Below are 15921 nucleotides of genomic sequence, written 5' to 3'. Positions count from 1 at the left end.
TCGGGATTACTTGGTAATGCCTTCAACACTGAATGCGTGCTCTGTTTCCTCCTTGAACCGCAAGCACATAACCTAGCCTTGATGTTAGAAACGTCGCGTCGCCTACGGAGGCTTCATTGTTAGACCTTAAACGCTTCTTCCTTGGTGTTCTGATGATGCCAAAAAAATTAGGGTGCTCAATGGCAGGACGGTTCGTCATGGATTACACCAAGTTACAATCTGTTGATGATTTCAACAACTACATTGGACATCTCAAAGCAGTGACGGCATCCGACATAAATGCTATCAATGAGTGTCAGCAACAGATATGTCACGCCGTCTGGGTCAAGGATGACTCTGATCTCGGGCATCGCAGTAAGGAAACCCCAATCTCGTTTTTGAGTGTCTTTGCCGCGAACTTTCCCAAGAATACCTGATAGATCTCTGTGTGTTCTGCCGTTGAGCTCGGCTTAGACTTTTTGTTGTCTGCCTTGGTGATGAGCGTTCGCCGGAAGAGAGTCCAGTACGCTGGAAACTATCGGGAGTTTGGTCAGATTGTTGGACTCGCCATCCTTATCCCGGTCCTTACAGAGATGGCCTTTGCTGCTTTGGGGCACACGGCCTCTTCTGGGATTGGATGACTACGACGCAGTGAGCAATAGCAGCGGCAGTGTTTAGTTTGGACGTGCGAGGCCTTCAAGCGAGCTATTGAAAGGGGTTGGTCAGACTCGAAAACAAAAGCTAAAAGATTACGAAATCCCAGTGACTTTGTGATCACACCGAGGCTAGTGCTTTGGTAAGCCTTCTGAGTCAGCTGCCGTCATGAAGTCGCAGTGAATTTCATCCTGTGGGAGGTTGAGAAACATAATGCTCAAGTCCCTCGTTTGTTCGCATTGTCAGATGCCCGACTAAGCGGTCGGATTTTCTTGGGCATGGGACGTAAGGTAATCAATCCCTCAATGAAACCGCGGTTGGATCGGAGGCAGCTCGGTATGCAGTGCGTCGATGCGGGGTGCAAAGCAGGCGGATGCGGCCGCCAGCCGGGCCGCCTTTAGGGGGTTGTGCTCTGTCATTATGCCCGTTCAGAATATGCCACTCACTGTTACTGCCGGAGTTAACGCTGACCTTGCATGTAATTCCCGGGCGACCATTTACCCCCATGGAAGAACGATGCAGAGGTTGGATCAGACTTACGAGTCATGACAGAGCGACGACGCACGTCTCGGACTCGCCCCTAAGCTCACGCCGCTGGGTAGAGCTGGATAGGGCTGGCGAATCATTGGCCACTTCCTCTTCAATGCGGATTACATCGAAAGTCCATGATCTGCACAGAAGGCTTTTTCATAAACTTGGACGACCCAAAGTAGATATCCCAGGTGCAAGGCCTACTGTTCTTTATCTCAGTCAATGTAAAATCCCGGCTTCCAAAGACCTTCCATCACCCTAACTCCCTGTCCGTGGTTCCCTGCCGAGAAGTGAGCAGCAGGAGAACGAAAGGGATATAGCAATGGTTCAGACCAGAACGGGATACGGAAACTTTAATCAAATATGTCCAGCGATGGCCAGGTTTCTACCTGCTCCTGGACTCTGACCTTAGGGGCGGCCGCTGAGGCACGAGTTGCTGACGCAGCTAGCAATTCCGCCCTGGCTCCAAACTCAGATGATCCTATCGAAAGCCTTTGAAGCTCCGAGTGGCTGTCCTAGCGTACATAGTATAGACCCCAGGTCGAAGACAGATCTGCAAATCAATCTGACCCCCTGCACCACCAAATGCCGACCGCTTCCCGCCCGCCTAGCCGCCCTACGGTACGTCTCGTGCCTCTCCATTGTTTCTTGATCAGTGATGCATGCATACGTGCGTGCCGTCCAGGCGATAATTCCGCCCCCCTTGCTTTCTCTCCCCGATCCAATATTCTGCCACCCCCTTGCCACACAGTCAGGGAACGTCACTCGGGGCAGACTTGTGGGGATGCCTAGGCACCTTGGGAGGGGATCCTGATTAGACGAAGAGACTGGGCGTGCCTATCTTACGTTCCCACAGCCCAGCCAAGTTCTCTCCGAGCCCTCCGAGGCAAAAAGCGGGTATCACGGCCCGTCTTAGCAACAAAGCTTGACTTGGATCCACCCCGTGAGCGTTTGTGACATCGACAGAGACCTGTGAGGCATAATCAGGGCCCTGACAGGTTCCGAACGGTGAAGCCGGGCCTATCAAACCGGGATGTGTCATGGACGAACTTCTAGAAAGGCTCCATCTGGTCTCCCTGGCAGCATGGATGCCACCCGAAGTGCGCTCTCGCAATCCCGCGACAATAGAGAGATGGAACCCCTTCCCCGTACAACCTTTAGCGGCCGAATTCCGTCCTCCGTCGTTTCGCCCCCCCACATTGTCCGTACCACAGCCGACCTGCTTCCCAGAGCTGCCAGTGCGAGGTGGGTAAGCAAATTCGCGGCTCGCTTCTAGACACGACCGATCCTGCCACTCAAAGACCGGTCGTGTCTAGAATGAGCTCAAACCAAGCCTTCACTTGCTTCCCCACTCGCGGCGCCGGCGCACCGTTTGAGCGCCGACCGACCGATAGCGGCTCGGGAGCTGTTGCAGCACGGTGGAACTGGCAGCCATGTGGGCATGACGTCGTCGTCTCAACCTCTCCGAGTTACGTCCTAATGAACGGACTTGGGCATCATGGAAAATGCCGCGGCGGTGCTGGGGCCAAAGCTTCGCTTGGTGAGGGGGAGAACTTTTCGCAGCAGGATATAAACACTCTGGATTAACCCCATGAACTCAATATTGAAAAGCACTTATTCCACAGTCTCACATCTAGTATCGCCCTCAAATCCCTACATCATCATCGCTAGAGCCTTGTACTCTCATATTTTGAAACTACTACTCCCTCAGCATTATACCATTTCGTAGTACCTCATTCAGCATGGCACAACCCCAGTATGGCAAGCGCTTGATTCCTCAAATTATCGACGAGACCGCAAGGTCAGAACCCAATAAGGAGTTCTTCTCCGTCCCACGCTCCTCCGACCCCAAGGATGGCTGGAAGCCCATCACATACAAGCAAATCGCCAACGCCGTGAACCGGATAGCCCATAGGATCATCGACAAGCGCGGCAAGCCTGAACCCGGAAGCTTCCCCACGCTCACCTACATCGGACCCAACGATGCACGATATATGATCATCACCGTTGCCTGTATTAAGGCAGGATACAAGGCCCTCTTGATCTCCCCAAGAAACTCCTTTGAGGGACAGATGAACCTTTTTGAGAAGACGGATTGCAACATCATCTGCTTCGACTCATCATACAAGGATGTCATCCAGCCTCTTTTGGAAGAGCGCCAGATGGACGCCATCATGGTCAGCTCCGCGGACGCCTGGCTGGCCGATGAGGAGGTCCCCCATTTCCCCTACGACAAGACGTTCGACGAGGCACAGTACGACCCCGTCGTCGTCTTGCACACGAGCGGCAGCACGGGCCTGCCGAAGCCCATTGTCGCCCGCGTCGGCATGCTCGCCGTCGCCGACGCTTTCCACAACCTTGACGACTTCATGGGCTCCGAGAACTGCATGAAATCCATCATGCAAGGCAGCCGAATCTTCCTGCCGATGCCCCTTTTCCACGCCGCCGGCTGCTACATGTCGATTTTCGCTACTATTTTCTTTGGCCGCCCCGTCGCTCTTGGCTTTTTGGATCGGCCTCTGACGCCTCAGACGGTGATTGACGCTGCTCAGTATGCCAACGTCGACAACGTCATTCTCCCCCTGCGATTTTGGAGGAGATGAGCCACATGCCCGAGGGTGTTGCGGCCCTTAGAAAATTCAAGCGCGTCCACTTTGGCGGTGGAAACCTTGCTCGCGAAGCCGGAAACAAGCTGGTCAAGGAGGGTGTTGTTGTTACGAGTGTTATCGCCTTTACCGAGTAAGTTTCTCGTACTTTTTGATCCTTTAATATAGAAAGCTGACATCCGACGCAGGGCTGCACCTCTGCCATACTTCTTCCAGAAGAACCTGGATCTGTGGCAATGGTTCATCATCGACTCCGAGAGACTGGGCGTCGACTGGCGCCCGGCCAGCGGCGAAGAAGAGGGCGTCTACGAGCAAGTACTTGTTCGAAAGGCCAAGGAGGACCCCCTTCAGGGCATCTTCTACACGTTCCCTGACGCAAAAGAGTACAACACCAAGGACCTGTATCGCAAGCACCCGACAATCCCTAACCACTGGACATATTACGGCCGCTCCGACAACATCATTGTCTTCTCCAACGGTGAGAAGTTGAACCCCGTCACTATTGAGGAGATTGTCACAGGCCACCCTCGAGTCAAGGGTGCCGTCGTCGCCGGTGCCATGCGCTTCCAGCCATTCCTCATCCTCGAGCCGACCGAGCCCCTCACGTCGGAAGACGAAATCGAGAACTTCATCGACGACGTCTGGCCCCTGGTCGTCAAGGCGAACAAGGAGACTGTCGCCCACGGCCAAATCGGCCGCGCCTTCATCGGCGTTACCAAGCCCGAGAAGCCGTTCCCCCGCGCTGGAAAGGGCACCATCCAGCGTCCCATGGCTCTGAAGCTGTACAAGGACGAGATTGACGAGTGGTACAACAAGGCCGAGGAGGGTGCCGATTCTGTTTCCGTGAACATTGACGTCACCTCTGAGCAGACCATGATCGACTCCATCGAGAAGCTCTTCCAGCAGACTCTCGGCAGCAGACCCCTCTCTGCCGACTCCGACTTCTTCAGCGCCGGCATCGACTCCATGCAGGTCATCAACGCCTCCCGTCTCCTCCGCAAGGGCCTCGAGGCCGCCGGTGCCAACATCACCGCCGACGCCATCGCCACTAGAGTCATCTACGCCCATCCCACGCCCCGCCAGCTCGCCGCGTACCTGATGGACCGTGTGAGCAGAGACACCACGACCGAGAACGGCGACGGCGCGAACCACGACATCCACGCCATGGAGGCGCAGCTCTCTAAGTACACCAGCGATCTTCCCAAGAACCCCGGCAACAAGCCCGCGCCTGCCGACCAGGGCCAAACCGTTCTGGTCACAGGCACAACGGGTGCCCTGGGCTCCTACCTCCTTGACTTCATGGAGTCCAACCCCGCAGTCAAGAAGGTCGTCTGCCTCAACCGCAGCGAAGACAGCGGCAAGCGCCAGGTCAAGATGAGCGCCGAGCGCGGCCTCGCAACCTCTTGGAAGAAGGCCGAGTTCCTCTGCGTCGACATGTCCAAGAGCGATCTCGGCCTCGAGCCCGAGGTGTACGAGAGACTACTCAAGGAGACGGACCGCGTCATCCACAACGCTTGGCCCGTCAACTTCAACATTTCGGTCGAGACCTTTGAGCCGCACATTCGCGGTGTCCGTCACTGGGTCGACTTCTCCCTCCGCGCGACCAAGAACGTGCCCATCATCTTCATCAGCAGTATCGGCACCGTCGACGCCTGGCAAGGCCCTGGCCCCGTGCCGGAGAAGAGACTCATGGACCTGTCTCTTCCCAGCACCGGCTACGGTCGCTCCAAGATGGTCAGCTCCCTCATCCTCGACGAGGCAACCCAGCGATCTGGTGTGCCCACGGCCATCGTCCGCGTCGGCCAGGTCGCTGGTCCCTTCTCCAAGGACGGCGTCTGGAACCGTCAGGAGTGGCTGCCGACCATCATTGCCAGCTCCAAGTACCTCGGCGTCTTGCCCAAGGACCTTGGCGGCATGACGACCGTCAACTGGACCCCCATCGAGGGCATCGCCAACCTCATCCTCGAGGTGTCGGGCATCGCCGCCCCCGTGCCCCTGCAGAACGTCAACGGCTACTTCCACGGCGTCAACCCCCGCACAGTCCCCTGGGAGAAGCTCGTCGAGGCTGTCAAGTCCTACTACGGCGACAGCATCCAGAAGATTGTGCCCTTCACGGAGTGGGTGCAGATCCTGGAGAAGAGCGCCAGCTCCACCGACGACATGGACAAGAACCCGGGCATCAAGCTGCTTGATTTCTACCAGGGTCTGGCGTCAGCCGGAGGAGAGGGTGTCGAGCTCTCGATGGAGCGGACGATGAAGAGCAGCAAGACGATGAAGGAGATGCAGGCTGTGACGCCGGAGTTGATGCAAAACTGGTGCAGGCAATGGGGGTTTTAGACGGATTTTGAGCAGAGCAGATTGAGATGACTACACTAATGACTCTTGTAATTATGATAAATCTATTTGAGCTTTTACCTACAAAGTCCTGTGATCTTTGTGTCCTATGCATGAGCATAGCCACACGAGTATGCCTTACTTGACACTCAGTCGAGATCTGACTGGTTGATCCAGTCTGGGGTGTCAGCAACAACGCGATGGTGAGAATGCACGTTGTGTGGCTGTGCTGCACCTTTGGTGGAACAAAACGCAGCGTCAAATAAGAGGGCAATTGTAAACTCTAGCCTGTCCCCTCTTGAGCCACATTTCGGTTTCGCCAAACAACAGCGCGAGGAGCCTCCCAAGACAGCATGATGGGTATACCTACTGCGGACTATCAATACCATGCCTTGTCAACAATCGATTCCATCCGCCTTCTGACTTTCTCACGAGACGAAAGCCAGCCTCATGGGATGCTGTTATCCTTGGCCGAAGCACGCTTGAGTGACCAACCAGAGTTCATCGCGCTGTCCTACACATGGCATCTACCAGAGTATGCCGACACCCGGGACAGAAGCGACCCGGGGGAGGGCAAGACGTTCGAGGTTGTCTGCGATGGCAAGTTGATGACAATCTCCGAGAACCTGTTCAGCTTTCTTGGCAACGCTCTTTCTATCCGCAGCACCGGTGCGAAAGGCGCAGCATCCGCCACGAAGGCGGCATCGAGGCTGTCCTCTAAACCTGCCAAGCTTCTAGAGGGATTCCCGATGTGGATCGATGCGTTTTGCATCAACCAAAGCAACAACGACGAAAAACAGCATCAGGTCCTCCTTATGCACAGGATCTACAGCTCCGCAAAGAACGTCGTTGTCTGGATGGGGCCAGGAGAGCCGGACGCAAACACTCTGTGGATCCACGATAGGTTCATCCCCCAACTAGCGAAACTGACACGGGAAAGGCCAGACTTCGTCGCCCGGTATCTGGAGAAGGACCCATTATGTATGTCGGACGAGGTGATTGCTGAGCTCGGCGCCGATACCTGCAGTCGGTGGACCACGGCGTGGATCTCACTCATGAACTTCATCAAACGCCGCCGATGGTTTGACCGGGGTTGGGTGGTGCAGGAGGTCTCCATGGCGGACCCAGCTTGCGTGCTTGTGCTTTGCGGGACCACGACAATGATCTGGAAGCGGCTCACGGCCTTCTCTCACTTTCTTTACCTATCAAAATGGAATGTGTCATTGATGCCACACTTCGCACAGGTTGTACAGTCACGGCCGAGGTGGTTGGACCACGGATATAAGTCGGATTCCAACTTTGACCACTCGGTTCCGAACGAGCATCTACCAAAGGTCAAAGTAAATGTACCAAAAGTTCCTCATGGGTACGAAACATTCGGCAGTGCTCTTGGTGTCGGCGATAAATTGCGCCAACTCAGTCAGATTCGCCCGGTGCTGGCAGGCACAATCGGTCGGACCAGCGTACTTGACAGCGCCGGCAAATGGCAACCCGACTCCGAAACTGCATGGTTCATGTGCGCTGGTCTCATTGTGAGGTCCCTCCGTTCTTCACACTTCTTGGATGATCGAGATCACCTCTACGGATGTTTGGGTATGCTATCAACGCTACTGCCCCAGGACGTACCGAGTCCTATTGTTCCCGATTATGGGAAGATTGTCGAAGAGTTATATACTTCGTTTTCGGCTCTACTACTTCAGAAGATACCCTTGTCATTCCAACTCTCACAAGTTGAATGCCAGACTGAACGGAACTACAAGGGGCTGCCCTCATGGGTGCCGGACTACTCTACGCCACCAGTCCAAGACCCTTCGTGGAACAAGTATCTGGGCATCACTACAGAAATCGGTACCCGCGTTGAATCATTGAACAGCTCTCAGGATGGTGCTTGGAGCGGTAGTTTCCGAAGCCCGCAACATGCCGGATCCTCTCTCTTCCTATACGGCACTCAACTCGGCATCGTAGGCAACACGGGTAGTGCAAGCGAATCACAATGGAAGGGAGCTGTTCTTCCTGCAGTGTTGAACATAATCTTGGATACAAAAAGGAGGCTCTTCAACCAACCTCAAAGCAGTTTCTGGGACGCCCTGGCAGCGGTGCTACTCTACGAAAGTTTTGAGAATTGTGCTCGGGGCGGTGACCTGACAGACATAAGACTCACCAGGGTCTGGTCTGAGATCAGCATTGGTAATTCGAAGCAAGCAAGGAGGGTATGCTTGGCGAGTGACAAAGAGATACGCGAGGATCGTTACTGGAATCTTCCAGGGCCTGACGGGCAGTCCCTCACATCCCAGCTGTCACGCTTTTCGAAGCTTCGTAAAGCGGCAGACCAAGCCCAGGAATTTCTGGAACGCATCTCACCAGGTTGCATCAACCACAATGTTTGGGCAGATGTCAGACACAGATGTCTCTACACCACATGTGACAACAAGCTTGGGCTGGGTCCCGCTGCAATGGTGTCGAGCGAGGACGAGGAGGTGGCCTGGAACGGAAGTAGCTCGCGAAAACTACCACCGCCCGATGAGGTGTGGCTTTTGGAAGGTGCTCGAACGCCCTTCATTCTACGTAGGAGTGTGGCAGAAGCTCCAGAAGGAAAAGGGGGGAACGTCGATGACGATGTCACGTTTAGGATAATTGGGGAAACTCATCTGCACGGGTTTGATGTCAAGGCCAGCAATCTGACTTTGCAGGAGAATCGACATCTATTTCAGAGAATCAGAATAGTATGAATAAGAAGGATAGTACAGGAGATGCAAATATCCTTCATCAGACAAAAGACAATGTCGAGAAATGACAAAAGAGTTAATTGCGCCGAGGGGGAATCGAACCCCCGGCTCCCCGACGCTGCTGGATGGCAACGGAGAATTTTACCACTAAACCATCGGCGCTAGTGATGATGGGGATGATCAAAATACTGTATTTGAAGTGTATCCAAGCCTGCCCCCGCGGGCTACTCCATGATTTTATTCAATGGGGCCCGGGGGATACGATGGTATGTTACTGCCGGATCTTTCCTTTTCATCTCGCTTCTCCCGTTTACCTTCAACCAGATATTATGATCATCTCGTCATATCCCATCACCACAAGACGAGGTTGCTCTTGATCGGCAGCGGCAGCGGTGAGATGAGCACCTAGATATCACAGGTGTAGTATGGCAGTGGGGCGCTGGTCATCGTTGCATCTATTCGTACTTGGTGGCAGACCCAACTATTCATGAGTTGATTAAAGGTCTGCCAGGCGGTTGCCATGGTACTCGAGTTTGAGGCTTCAGTCTCGCAAACATATCAGCATGGGAGGCATTGCAATGTCGAATCGAAAGATACAAACAGGTGCCGAGTCTGGATTTGGTATCAAAATACATGTATGATCAACCAGACTTTCCGGGGGTGTGAAGAAACCACCCTCCGAAGGTCTAAGATATGTTATTTTGTAAAGTGTGATTGAAACGGTAAGCCCGCATTTGTAGACTCTGTGAGAAGAGCCATGATGCCATAGCGACGACAAAATATCAGCATTATGGCTCTGTTGAAGATGGATCGTCTTGGTTACCGTGTCAGTTGGACGGCGGTGCAACAGCTGAGGTCTACGAGCAGTTTCGATGACTGCGGTCTCTGCCGCCTTGTCGCCTTGCCGGCATGCTTGGCAATGGTTTGTATTCCTCAGTGGCTTCCTGCAAGAAGCAAGCAAAGATCATCGAACTAAGCTGTTATAGCCAAGTAACTGGCTTTCCATGGCAGGACCATTGATACCTCACATGGGTTTGGAGCATCGCTCTCCAGCGCCAAGCGTCATGTGACAGAGTAGTCAAAGAAAGCCATCCTCGTTGTAGTTGAAAGTTCGTTAAGGCATAATGCATTGGTCTCTCGCAACCAGAAAAGCCACCGCGATGCATACCTCAAGTTTGCAACTCCGGGTTCTGGATCGTCCCAATCAGACCCCCTCTAAAAAGTCCAGAGTATGGTATGACAAAAGAACCGTCGTCGTCTTGCAAGATCCACCCAAGCTCAATCTAGGCAACGTACGTCCACCTAGGCTCTTGGCATATCTACCCTCCTCGCACCGTCGTCCCCTCCCCCGTATAGGAATCCCCATCGCCTCCTGGCCACCAGTTCTACCTTTTTACTTGGGTACAGCGAACTTGGTGGTCCACTCCTTGGCCGTCGCGATGGCTGCTTGCTCGTCCTCCTTCCAGCTCTTGGCTACGTCGGCGGCAAGCGGGTCGTCGGGGTTGGGGGCGCCCAGGAGGGCTTGAATGGAGAGGAGAATGGTTCGGATCTGGAGCGCGGGGGACCAGTTATCTGTAGGGAGAAGGCGTTCTTTGTCAGTTCTGTGTGCGCATGTGACATCAATGACTTGAAGGGCTACTCACTCTTGAGAACATCGAGGCAGATACGGCCCAGCTTATCGACGTTGGGATGGAAGATCTTGGTCAGGAAGCGGATCTTGGGGGGAGTCATAGGGTAGTCGTCGGGGAGGAACAGCTCGAGCTTGAAGACACCGCCTGCAGCACCTGGTCAGTTCGCAATCCAGTCCGAGTATATGTGCAGATGCGCACCTTCGTACGGCGACTGTGTAGGGCCGTGAATCTCGACATCGAAATAGCGGAGGTTGTCCTCGTGGGGGACGGCGCTGATACCGGGAACACTGGCAGAGGGTCTTTGTTAGCGAAATGTCGCAACAACCATGGCGGGGTGAGATTGGGGGGTCGTACGGCTCGGCCATGAGACGCTCGGTCTCTTTGACAATACGCTTAGGCAAGGCCATGCTGGGCGACAAGGGCTCTGTATCTCGCGGTCTGTGTGAATGGGAAGAAAGAAAAGGGATGTTTGTGTTTCCCCAGAAAACTGAGGTAGTCGCAAGATGGTGGGTATTCAAGCAGCCGGGCCGTTGGCGGGGTCAAGCGAGTGGTGAATGAGGGAGTTCTTTGATTTCAAGGGCCCCAGAAGGATACAAGGGGTGCGGTCGTTTGCTTTTACCGACAAAAAAGGGCAAGTCACAAAGTAATTGCAGTCGGATGCCCGGGAGATGTGTACGGAACGGCGGCGACAAAAGCAATGAGGACTCGGGTCTGGTGGAGTGTTTCGAAGGCAAGGCAGGCAAAGGCGACCCGATGCTGGGAGATCGGGTATGGTGGGCATGTGCTTGGGAAAGCCTTGCTTGGAATTGCCCCGCGGGAGGTGCCAGAGCCAGAGGTAGGTAGGTATGACACACTCAGCGGACGCTGTGCCGATAACAGGTGAGGAGTGGGGAATTGCGATGGCTCAGGTGCCTTGTAATTGGATAGAGATGGAAGCCAGACTGTAAAGTATCTCAGCTATCCTTTTCTATGCAAAGATACATTATCCGATAGTGGGTCCGCAGCTGTCGTCCCGTCCATCCACAGTCCACGGGCGCACCGTCGTCCGCCCAGGATGCTCAGCTGCGCTTGATCCTGTCGCGTGCATTGAGCTTCTGAGCCTCATCCACCGAGGACGAGACCTTCAATAACAGCTAGCGTTATCGAGTCGCTCATTAAACCAGCAAACGGAGAACTCTCGGGACCATCCCCTGCTGCTGGGGCACACTTTACGCCCGGCTGCCATCGGATCATGGCAAAGACGTATCGCCAACAGATGCCCTCATGAGGCGTCTCTCTCATTTGAGCCATAACCTCCTCCACTATGCCGCACTTCGACCAGCTCGACGCCCCCAAAAAGGGCAAGCCCATCAAGTCTGCTTTTGATAGTGAGAGCTTCGACGCCGACGGCACGATCCATGTGGCCGGATTGGTGGGATCAGCGACAATCTCACCTTCTGGTAGGGATGTCGCATTGGCATCGTGAGTAATCTGGTCCCATACTCGACCAAATTGCCTTTCGCCCACACTGACACACCCGCCAGGCCCGAAGGCTTGTCCATCATTGACTTGGACTCGCCATACAACCCTCCCCGCCGACTCAGCAGCCATGGCTCACCGTGGCTTGTCACCGACGTTCAGTGGTCTCCTTTCGCAGCCCGCGACTACTGGGTCGTCTCCACGGCTAATCACCGTGCACTGGTGTGGAATCTCAACTTGCGAGACGATTCAACCTCTGGAGCTATCGAGCACTCCCTCCAAGGTCACAGCAGGGCCATCACAGACATCAACTGGGCCGCACATCATCCCGATCAGCTCGCGTCGTGCGCTGTCGATGGTTACGTCCACTGCTGGGATCTCAGGCGCCCAAGACAACCTGTGCTGACCTTTTGTGACTGGTTTGCCGGCGCCACGCAAGTCAAGTACAACCGTCAGGACCCGCACATTCTGGCCTCATCCCATGACAGGTGGTTGCACATCTGGGACGAGCGACGGTCGTGCGAGCCTCTGAAGTCCATCAGCGCGCATACCTCCAAGATCTACGGCATTGATTGGAACCGAACCAGGTCCACGGGCATCGTCACATGTTCCTTGGATAAACACATCAAGTTTTGGGACTACGGCAGCGACCAGGATGTTCCAGAGCGTGTCATACGCACCGAGTTCCCGGTGTGGCGGGCTCGTCATACCCCTTTTGGCTGTGGCCTCCTGGCTATGCCTCAGAATGAACCAGGCGATCTGTATCTGTACGACGCGCGACCGCCTCCCAAGGATCCCGACGATGGACCGACGGAACCGGTTGCGGTCTTCCCTGGGCACGGCAACCACAAGGCCAAGGAGTTCTTGTGGAGAAGTAGAGGGGGCGTAACCGATGACGGCTTGGACGAGAGAGATTTCCAACTGGTCTCTTGGGGCGAGGACAATGAGCTGCGGTTACAACATGTCGACCCGTCCATTCTCGAGGCCGTGGGCTACGTCAAGGGAATGCCGGCGAGGAAAAATTTGGTCCTTACACGCAAAGGTGCTGCCTACAAGACGTTCCGGACGGTTGAGGACAGCGTTAGCCGAGACCGAAGGAGTGCGACGATGAGCGACCCTCGGAACAGCGCACAATATCGGCAGAGCGCCCTGACATTGGGTATGCGCTCAGGGCCGACTACATACTCTAAGCTTGGTGCCGCTTGGAAAGGTTCCTCCATGAAAGCTAAGAGTGCCTCTAAAGAGATGGACCGCAGTCAGGCGCATATCGGCTGGATGAAGGGAATCATGATGAACAAGAGAAAGGCCTCCACCGACAGTCCCCGAAGGGCAGATTCGAAAGACTCAAGCATGTTCAGCCCTGGATACATGGACGACGACAAGTGGGGAGATCCGGAGACCATCCAGGAAGAGTTCCTGCGCATCAGCATGCAGCTTCCCAAGGTGAAGTGGGAGCATATTGATATGGACAACCTGACGCTCAACGCCTCGCTCAATGGTCCATGGGGCCCCCATGGTGAAACCATCTTCATCAAGGTCACTGTTGACATTCCTTCCAACTACCCCAAAGTCAAAGCTCCGAGGTTCTTCATCGAAAAGACTGGCTTCATGTCGGAGAGGACGCATAGGAAGATTGAGCACGAGATCCACGAGCTTTGTCAGCAGTTCCTGGAGCGAAAGCAGAATTGCTTAGACGTTGCGTTCTCCTACCTCTTGGGCGAAATCGACCTTGCAGCGAGTACGAATTTCTTCAAAAACGTCAAGGACCTCGACGACCCCTAGATGGACTGGGCTCCGAGAGCTCTAGTGAAGACGAGAACGACATACCAGCGGGTGGGTCGGCGTCCATGTCACAGGAGTTGCCCCCCAACGCCGAAGCCGAAAGCACTCTCGCACCAAATAACAGGCCCACGATTCCACCGCTGCCACGGTTCTGCGGGGCTCGATTCTCCAACGACGGGCGGCTTGTGTGCTTCTTCCCGACCAAGGAGGAGAAGGCTAGGGCCTTGTTTTCCACCTCGGTTGAACCGCTGCGAGAGAGAACAAAGGGCGAACCGGTATTTGCCGGCTTCGGCCGTCTGGCACACGATTCGCCGCCGGGTAAGAGGTACGGCCAAGATGAGATGTCCGCCACAGACGACCAATCAGACTCTGATGACTCCACGGGGTCTTCGTCGTCAAGCGATTCGGAGTCGACGTCAATCAATAAGATGAGTTTGTGGTATCAGCCCCAGCATCGGTTCAAGAGAACTTGGAGCGAAAACCGGTCTATCCGGTCGAGTGGTGGCGGTACGGGTGTGGGCACGGGAACGGGCACAGGGTCCCTTAGAAGGAGGCCTGGCGCCAAATCGAAGAACGTGATATCCCTTCACGACACCTCAGACCTTCTTCCCGCGAAGAAAGAGTTTGCCCAAGAATACGCCATATTTGGAGATGGGGCTCAGGTCTGCGAGCACAACGCCCAGGTTGCGGAGAAGCATGGCTGCCAGGATCTTGTTGATATCTGGCGCTACCTGTCACTGATCCTCCGCAAAGACATTCCACTAGAGTTGTCAAACATGGACCATCGCCAGAACTCGATCTTGATCATTGCTCGCGATGCGCTGACGCGGTTCCGCCACGAAGACTCGCCAGGCGTCCAAGACATCAACGGCAAAGACACGGCCGTTTTCAACGGAAGAGTGAAATGGGGCAACCACCCCTTGGCAAGGAACTTTATCAGCGACCTCTTTGAGTACTTTGAGAAGACGGCGGATATCCAGATGCTGGCCATGCTTTCTTGCATCTTCAGTGAAGCCTTCACTGAGGATAGCCTTGCATATGCCGAGTCGCACCTGACACAGCCCGACACACCGTTGCCCATGAAGACTCCCGCGTTCTCGCTCGATTACTTCCCTACTGACGCTTCGCTCTGGAGCATCAACGGGAGAAGCCAGACGAACTCTGCCATTACCACCCCAAGGACGCTGCACACCCCTATTCGCTATTCCGGCTCGCAAGGATCCGCCGAAGAAGTGCTCTGGGCTGGCGATCCAGGCTCGAACTCGTACTCTTGCGGCGAGACTCCGCCCAACAAGGGTGTCAGGGAGTATCTCGGCGAAGGCGATCAGACACCAAGTCTATCGACCTCGCCCAGCGGAAGGACGCTGTCGAGAGCGAATTCGGGGCTGGCGTCGAGTTTTGCGATCAACTTCCCGCGCCCTTTCAGCGGTGTCGCGACAGGAACCACAACCGCCGCGTCGTCGCCTCCAAACCACGGCCGCAAACGCCCCAGTCCGGCAGACACGATACTCAGCACTCTCGCCCCCAGCGCAGTCGGCAACGTCACATGGGGACACTCGACCGTCATGGGCGACTCGGGCACGACGCGCACCTCTCTCTCGGATGACGAGGTCTACCGCGAGGAGCTCTTCTCACTCGTTCCCATCGGCGTCTCCGTCCATCTGGAGGACCAGACCATATTCGACGACGACGGCTGGATGACGACGCCGCTCCTCGAGCCCACCCGTAGCGACATGTACGCCACGTACCGCTATGTCTACGCCGAGATCCTGCAGATGTGGAACCAGCCCCTGGCCCGCCTCGAGATCATGAAGTTCAATGTGCTCCAGCAGACCCAGGCGGCCGGGGCGCTGGATGACTTCCACGAGACCTACAGCATCGCCGACACCTCCACCACAATCCAGCAACACCACCAGCAGCACCACCCCGAACAACAGCACCAGGCCCACCAGCCGCAGCATCAGCAGCAGCAACCCCACAACACCTCGCCGATCCTGCTGGGCAAGAAGGAGCAGCTCCAGGCCCTCGTCGCTTCAGGCCGCGGCCTCGACGTGACCGGCGTCTGCCGCGTTCACGAAACCCAGCTCGAGCCCCTGAAATACACGTCCGTCACTGCGACGCGCCTCGGCGGCGCCGTCGGCACCTGCGACCGCTGCCGCCGCACCCAGACCCAGCTCTTGTGCGTCTACTGCCGCGAGCCCGTCGATGCGCTGTACCCGC

The 15921-nt window shown here is 55.4% G+C and overlaps 4 protein-coding genes and 1 non-coding gene across 5 annotated transcripts; 3 read left to right on the top strand and 2 right to left on the bottom strand.

Annotated features, from left to right (window-relative positions):
- Positions 1 to 2906: 2906 nt before the first annotated feature.
- ColSpa_11389 (non-canonical non-ribosomal peptide synthetase FUB8) lies at positions 2907 to 3767 on the top strand (the record flags this gene model as incomplete). The annotated part of the gene is made up of 1 exon (XM_049277601.1): positions 2907 to 3767. The coding sequence occupies one exon, from the start codon at positions 2907 to 2909 to the stop codon at positions 3765 to 3767; it is 861 nt and encodes a 286-aa protein (XP_049133558.1).
- A 5-nt stretch (positions 3768 to 3772) lies between these two features.
- ColSpa_11388 (non-canonical non-ribosomal peptide synthetase FUB8) lies at positions 3773 to 6107 on the top strand (the record flags this gene model as incomplete). Its single annotated transcript, XM_049277600.1, has 2 exons — positions 3773 to 3903; positions 3959 to 6107. 2 exons carry the CDS (start codon positions 3773 to 3775, stop codon positions 6105 to 6107), a joined length of 2280 nt encoding a protein of 759 aa, XP_049133557.1.
- Positions 6108 to 8911: 2804 nt separating this feature from the next.
- Positions 8912 to 8992, bottom strand: ColSpa_tRNA_299. The gene is given in 2 exon segments: positions 8912 to 8946; positions 8957 to 8992. It is a non-coding gene; the product is annotated as a tRNA-Gly (tRNA).
- A 1231-nt stretch (positions 8993 to 10223) lies between these two features.
- On the bottom strand, positions 10224 to 10868 carry ColSpa_11387 (ubiquitin-conjugating enzyme E2 4; the record flags this gene model as incomplete). Its single annotated transcript, XM_049277599.1, has 4 exons — positions 10224 to 10402; positions 10474 to 10605; positions 10660 to 10748; positions 10816 to 10868. 4 exons carry the CDS (start codon positions 10866 to 10868, stop codon positions 10224 to 10226), a joined length of 453 nt encoding a protein of 150 aa, XP_049133556.1.
- An 896-nt stretch (positions 10869 to 11764) lies between these two features.
- ColSpa_11386 (putative S-adenosyl-L-methionine-dependent RNA methyltransferase RSM22, mitochondrial) lies at positions 11765 to 13701 on the top strand (the record flags this gene model as incomplete). Its single annotated transcript, XM_049277598.1, has 2 exons — positions 11765 to 11922; positions 11985 to 13701. The coding sequence occupies 2 exons, from the start codon at positions 11765 to 11767 to the stop codon at positions 13699 to 13701; spliced, it is 1875 nt and encodes a 624-aa protein (XP_049133555.1).
- Between the last annotated feature and the right edge of the window lie 2220 nt (positions 13702 to 15921).

The sequence above is a fragment of the Colletotrichum spaethianum genome (assembly GCF_022836535.1).
Source record: "Colletotrichum spaethianum MAFF 239500 DNA, contig46, whole genome shotgun sequence".
Lineage (NCBI taxonomy): Eukaryota > Fungi > Ascomycota > Sordariomycetes > Glomerellales > Glomerellaceae > Colletotrichum > Colletotrichum spaethianum.
The sequence above is the reverse complement of the archived record's forward strand: the minus strand, read 5'-3'. Positions and strand labels throughout refer to the sequence as shown.